Genomic DNA, 6887 nt, shown 5'->3' with positions numbered 1-6887 from the left:
CCGACAACCCATCCACAACCATTGGCGCCACGCCCTGAGAATGGACAACGTGCTGAGTAGGAGAGAGAGTGGCCACCTGCCGACTCACCTCTACCCCTCCGCTGCCCGAGATCGACGACACCTCAGTAACCACAGGCATAGAACAGACAGTATCCTCAAACCCCAAAGCAGGCACCGCAAGCTCAAAAGCCTCGTCGGACTCGACCCGATCACTCCACAGCCTCGGGGGTGCAGAAGCGGGCTCAAAAGACCCAAATCTCAGTGATGTCACAGGCAGTGAGGAGGGTGGCTCCGCTCCCTTCTCGGTCATCGCAGTGTCGGGCCCCGGTCCCTTGGACATCTGTCGTCCAGAATCCTCGACCGGCGGCTCCCTCGCTCCTGCGCTGCCGTCCCCCTCGTGCATATCCACATCGGACCCGTGAGTCGCCGCAACCAAAAGGCTCTCATCCTCAAACTCAATAACCAAATCATAGATCCTGCCTCGATAAGCCCACTTAACCACTTCCGGCACATACTCAACGTTCAGAATACTAACCAGAACCCGAGCAATCCCGTGAGCTCTGGTGAACGCCATATCCACTCGCTCAGGCTTCCCAATCAAAATACCCAAGCTAGCCACAACGCGAGCATCCTGCAAAGGCTTGGATGGGGCCCCGGAAAAACGCAACCACGCCTGAGTAAGCGGCGCACCCTGAGGCTCCACCAGCTTCCACTCGTGGAACTCAAGGATGCCATCAGTTCCCGGTACATTACACATCCCAAAACTCAGCAACCTCTGCAGGTCCTCAACCGAAGGAAACTCAACTCTGAACATCTTATCATCGAGACTGACGAGGTCCCACTGGAAGTCCCCAGGGACAAGCTCCCGAAGCCTCTGCACGATCTGCGTCTCAGAGACTTCCCCTCTGGCGACCTTAACAATCCCCGTAGTCATGCTCGGGGTCTCATCAGTAACCTCTCGCTCATACGGAGACTCAAAAAACGTGAGCTCAGCACAGTAAACGCCATACATCATAAGTGACGGTGCCTGCTCTCGCAGAATCGGGCAGTCCCCGGAATCATGTGCCGGCTTGCCGCAGGTGTCGCATAGCCGAGCCACACACTCCGCAATGAAGTGGCCCTTGTCGCCACAACGATAGCAAAGCATCTTTTCCTTCTTACGCGCCCATTTGGACGCCCTATCTAACTCAGCCCTTTCCGTCGTTTCCGCAGACACATCAGTCATAACCTCATTCTCAGGGACCTGGACAGTAGCAAGAGCCGTTACCACCTCCATAGCGTGACCGGTCAGAACTGATTCCTTGGCAGCCCCGCTAACTATCCCCTGCTCGACAACAACAGTAGGGGGTGGTTGACGAGGACGGTACCGGCCCCCTCGGCCTCCCCGACCCCCCCGATGGCCACGGTAACCACCACGCTGCCGATTATCCGGACCAGACTGCCCCTCAACAAAGCCACCGGACGGACCCAAGAACGGCCTCTCAGCTGTACCATCGCTTTGCCAAGTGTAACCTCGACCTCCATCCGTTGACGAAGAACCGCGGTGTTGTCCAGTCCCGTAGACATCGTAGCCGTCATCCCCCCATTGACCCCGGGGCACAACCACAGAGCCACCACCATTCTGCGGCGGCGGAGATGGGCGAGCAATGACGTGGGGAGGAGGGGCCGACCTGGGCATCGGAACCGACGACACCGGCGCCTTCGGGGGAGGAGCCCCCCGGCCCGCAGCGGTCATCAAAGCCCCGTTGACGGCCATCGGCCGGGGACCGGACGCCGGCCCGCCTCGCCCGCCCGCCGACAAGATGGGAGCCGGCGACTTCCCGGCGGGCGCCACACCAAAGCCCCCTGCCCCGCGTCCCGCCACAACCTTGGGGGGCACCACTCCGCCCCGCCCAGCCCCAGGCGCCGGCGCCGGCGACACACCCCGGCCACCTCCTTGGCCCGGCGGCGGCGGCACAACAGCCCTCGCAGACCCGCTAGGAGCCGGCGGCCTCTTGCCCGGAGGAGGCGCACCGCCAGGAGCAAGCGGCCTCTTGCCCGGAGGAGGCGCACCGCCAGGAGCGGCCATCGCGCAGAGAGGAAGGATGCGGCGAGCCCGGCCCGGCCCCACCAAACGGCGATGCGGCGCCCGTCGCAACGAAACCCTAGGACTGCGCAGCGAAGGGGTGGGAGACGACGAACGTAGCGTGCATGCGCCCCCCTCGATCGTAGTAGTTGGACTCGGCTCTGGCTGGGCCTCATACCCACCGGAACTTGGCCCACTCATATCACACGGCCCAACATCTTGCGGCCCGACTTGGCCCAGCAAAAATTTCAAACGCACCTTTCGAGCGTCTCTGATCTGGATCGCCGTGACCGGCTGCGACGCAGCCGCGGTCACCTCCGGCGCCGATCGAGAGCTCGTCCGGTGAGCAGCCTTCTGTCCCAGCTGCTGTTTAGAAGCTACCACACCATGCTTCTTTTTCTTCCGCGAAACTCTCGTCCAACCATCCGAAGAAAAATAATCCGACAAAGTATGAGGCGGCAAAAATACCTTGGGAATAGGTCCTTTCCACGGCTTGATCTTCGTCGACGAGGATTTACCGTGTCCCTCCGTTTTCTGATCGAGAGCCTTCTTGACCTATAGACCCTTAGACGGATCCCGTACCATGCCCGAAATGATCGCGTTGGGCTCGGTCTCGTCAGACAAAATGCATCCGCCCTCACCTTCTTCGTCCGCATCGGTATCATCCGCAAGCACCCAAAATCGTCCTCCGATGTTTGGCTTAGGTGCTGCATTCTCGGAGTCCAACGCGAGATCGACTAATTCAATCGACTCCTCCACAAGCGAACTCTCCTGCACACACTCGCGAACCACAATTTGAAAATCATCAATAGCAAAACACGTACCTGCTTGGATCTGTTCATCCACATCCAGATAGCGTCCCGCGAGAATGTCATGATCTCAATCTCGAACTGTCGTCCATCTAGATGCCGCATGGTAGTAGAGGAACCCATCTCTACCCGATCCAATCTTGTGGTCATCGCTGAATTGGATCCTCCATCTGATAGGGACCAAGAGAGAATCAGCCTGAATCACCGCATCATCCTCCGATCCGGCCGGCCCCCTCCGAACTGCCAGCGCCGGCGGCGGCGGAACCACGGTCTCCAGGACCGGCGACGATGGAACCGGCCCCCCCTGAATTGCCAGCGCCGCCGGCGGCAGAACCGCGGTCACCAGTACCGGCGGCGGTGGATCTGGAGGCCGCTGCATTTCCGGCGTCATTCACGCGGAGTAGGCAGCCGCGCACGAAGCAGTCACCCAAATATGAGACTAATCATGAGAGCGTGAGTATACTTATTCATTCATTTGATACCTATCACTGAATAACCATGAATCTTTTTTCTTTCTTATTAATGCGTAGAATTCATTGAGGATGCAAAGGAATGGTTTGCGACTATCATGGGTTTGTTTCTACTCTGCTGCCCTGTTGTTTTAGAGAAGTAGCCACCTTTTGGTATTTCATGTATATGTCGTATGTGTGGCGACTTATGAACTCGTGTTATCTTCAGATGAAAGCTTACGAGCTGGTTCAGGTAAAGCGACTTCCCTGCTACAACAAATTATGAAGGAAGGTAACCTCTCACTCTTGTTTTGCTCTCTACCTATGTCATTAGCCACTGTTTTGGTTTACTCTCCGCTTATGTTTCTTACTGCTGTGGCTTTAATATTTGCCGAGTTTGTTTTGTTTCACTTGATTTATGCTTTAAGCATTCCTGTGAACTGTGATGTGGTCTATGAATCAGTAAATACCTCGGCCATGCTACATTTTATTGGAAGTCTTAAGTTTCGGTCTTAAGGGCATTGTTTGCCCCTATTTGTAGTGCACATTGTTTTCCCTTATTTATCTCTGAACAATACCTTGTGCTGCTACATTCTGTTCCACCCCTTAGCGTCTGGTTGTAGTGCACATTGTTTTCCCTTATTTATCTCTGAGCATCTTCAATGGGAACATCTTTCCCCTAATTTTTCAGTTCTGTAATTCTTCTATTGGTTGCTTCACATTCTATGGCTATTTTATTTGCATGATATTTCATGATTGCACTTCCCACGAGAAATGGTGCCTTCCTTTTGCTTAGTCTGTGTTTATCTACTTGCTGCTATTCCAACTGTCTGCTGTGCTGCAGGTGCTCCTGTTGCTCCAGTTTCGATTGCAAGTCCTGCTAAAAGTTCTGGTACCTCATCATTGACAAATGCAGCTGAAATAAGTTGGACGACCTCAATTTCTTCTAAACTAGGGAAAATCTCCATCTACATAATTATCCTAATCTTTTTCATTGTTAGAGAATGGCAAATGCATGAGTGATTGGGCTAGATAAATCATCGACAATATTACTTGATGTAGTTAAGACATGGAGACTTTTACGATTTTGATGTGTCAGATGGCTCTTTTCCAAATTCGGTACCTATAACTATTACTTGTTGTAATTCCTTGGCTCCTTGCTATGCTTCATTCTATTGCAATCTTTATTGTTTGGTTTCTATGCACGTTATTTTCCATAGTTGTAGAATTTATCTTAGAATGATACAGTTGGAAACTTTTTTTTTTTGCTTGCTGGCTTGTTATTTTGTTGTTTATTGTTGTTCTGTATCATTTTTACCTCAAAATGCTTGTTTACCAGAGATAATCAAATTATGCATCAAGGGACTATATGCACCATTGTTACTAATACTTGATGGGCTCGGTAGGCTTTGATGGTGCTCTTTGACTCCATCAGTTACTGATACCTGTCACCCAGTCCTTGCAGGTGCTCCTGTTGCTTCAGTGTGCCAGACTCTGAACATGACAAGAGACGCTGAAAACTATGGTATCTCATCAGTGACAAGTCCAGGTAGATTAATTGAACCCCTCAAATCATTTTGATACCAAGAAGAAATTATATCGGCTTGATCTGTCCCTAATATCTTAATTGGGAAAGAACACCAAATAGTATAGGTAAGTGGATATATATGTATTACTGACAATGATACGTGATGTTTCAGTTTCATTAATCCAGTTTCATGACTGGCCCCGCTTCTTTCTGATTTCTTTTTACCACGTGGCTCCTAACTTTCTACGGGAAAATACTTATTAAAAATTAGAATTTGGAAATTATTCTTGAGTCGGTGAATCATCCATTTGTCAACTGTTTTTCTTCTTTATATACTTATTTTCTGTCTCATGGTACTTTTTGGGTTGCATTTGCCTTCAGGAGCTACCAAGCTTTGCATACTGCAAACATGAGAATCATGAGATGCACCATATATAGGTTCTGCTGAAAAATCCTTGGCTTGAGAAGAAACTATTTGAATTTAAGTTGGTGCGGCCTCTTTTTGAAATGTGCACAAGCCCCTGTGTGCACCTTTGGTCAATGTGATATTCAGTGTTAGAGAACACTAGACATTATGCTTTGATTATAGACAACCGAATAATCCTCATGAGCACCGATTCTTGGACAGGCCCAGAAAAGAGTCAAGAAGGTGCCTGTGATGGTTTCAATCCCAGAAAGAATCCACGGGCAGAATTGGCAACTATTGATGGATATTTGGATTCAAAAAGGCAACGTACTACTGGGACTTTTGGGGAAGCAAGTATGGTAAGATGCTGGTTTTTGTCCCTGCTTGTATTAGCGAATATTACAGTTAACAGCAGAATGTCACACTGCAAAAAAAATTCATTCTAAACTATAGCTGAATATTGAAAGAACAAAGTATGCTGCTGTCAGTAGGACTTGGGCTTACCAATATATTTGTATATTTGTAAGTATAAATGTAATGTCGAATGTGGTATTTTCTTTTGTACCGATCTTGGTAGGGTGAGTAAGATTATTCCAAAGCTGCTCGAGGTGCCTCTTTTAGACAAAATTATTCACATTGCTAATTATAAATGGTTGCTTACGTCAATGTCGATAAATAACACATGGCTATTAATATGGCGGCAAAAATTAACTTCAACTCAGGATGTGGTACATGGGAGGTGGGACTTCTTTTTTTTAGTAGCAATAGACTGTGGAAACTAGGCTGCATATTTGCCAAACGTTTTGCTGAACTGCACACCGATTCATTTGCATTTTTTGAATGATAAATTTTCGGTAGTTGTGGTTTGCTTTCATGTGGCATGAATTCACGCAATTCACACAAGTGGAATTGGTGTTGGACTGCAGGTGCCGGTGAATGAAGTTTGGGCTGAAGCTCACTAGCTGGCTGGTGAAGTCAACCACCTAGGTTCATAACCGAGATATGGTGACAATGGTGGTGGCGGTGTACCTGCTAACTCGCACTTCGTTTATGCTTTGAACTTGGATGTTAATTATACAACTTTGTTTCCAAGTGCCTACTATGAGCTAGTACTTCATAAAGTAATTCTGCTGTTGATTATGCAAATATGTTTCTAAGTGCCTACTATGAGCTAGTACTTCATAACGTAATTCTGCTAGTGTTGGTTAATCAGGCTGCTTACTGCCGGCATTTTCTATCACTGAAATGAAAATTAATCAGATTATTGGATCACACTCCCTCCATAAACTAATATAAGAACATTTAGAACACTACTTTAGTGATCTAAACGCTCTTATATTATTTTACAGAGGGAGTATCATTCAGTAACAGTATTGCCAAAAGATACACTTAAGTGTGACCTCAAACATTCTTTTATGAAGTTGCTCAGAAGAATAAGTGTGACAACATACATGACGGCCAACATCAAGAGTCATTGCCATCCTAGCTAACCTATGAGCTTCGATGTTCTTATATTACATGCATGCCGTTCATCGCTAAAAATGTTCATCACTAAAATGACGAGCCAAAAAAAAATTTAAACAGCGCTTCTTACACCTTGTTTGTTTGGGTTTTTGCTTCTGTTTTTGTA

General features: G+C 48.6%; 1 protein-coding gene across 4 annotated transcripts; it reads left to right on the top strand.

The window, feature by feature from the left end:
• Positions 1 to 2579: 2579 nt before the first annotated feature.
• LOC123145336 (predicted GPI-anchored protein 58) lies at positions 2580 to 6459 on the top strand. Of its 4 annotated transcripts, XR_006472252.1 has the most exons (7): positions 2594 to 3327; positions 3405 to 3446; positions 3553 to 3615; positions 4168 to 4872; positions 5233 to 5289; positions 5480 to 5616; positions 6184 to 6458. XR_006472252.1 is itself a non-coding variant. In XM_044564732.1 (5 exons), the coding sequence occupies exons 1-5, from the start codon at positions 2939 to 2941 to the stop codon at positions 4228 to 4230; spliced, it is 447 nt and encodes a 148-aa protein (XP_044420667.1). In that variant the 5' UTR covers positions 2580 to 2938; the 3' UTR covers positions 4231 to 5220. The 4 variants fall into 4 exon arrangements, 1 of the variants encoding a protein (XP_044420667.1); XR_006472251.1 differs by having other exon boundaries at positions 2590 to 3327; positions 5233 to 5616; positions 6184 to 6459; XR_006472250.1 differs by lacking the exon at positions 5233 to 5289 and having other exon boundaries at positions 2614 to 3327; positions 6184 to 6454.
• The last annotated feature ends 428 nt before the right edge of the window (positions 6460 to 6887 follow it).

Source organism: Triticum aestivum, chromosome 6D (assembly GCF_018294505.1).
Source record: "Triticum aestivum cultivar Chinese Spring chromosome 6D, IWGSC CS RefSeq v2.1, whole genome shotgun sequence".
NCBI classification, from domain to species: Eukaryota; Viridiplantae; Streptophyta; class Magnoliopsida; order Poales; family Poaceae; genus Triticum; species Triticum aestivum.
The sequence above is the reverse complement of the archived record's forward strand: the minus strand, read 5'-3'. Positions and strand labels throughout refer to the sequence as shown.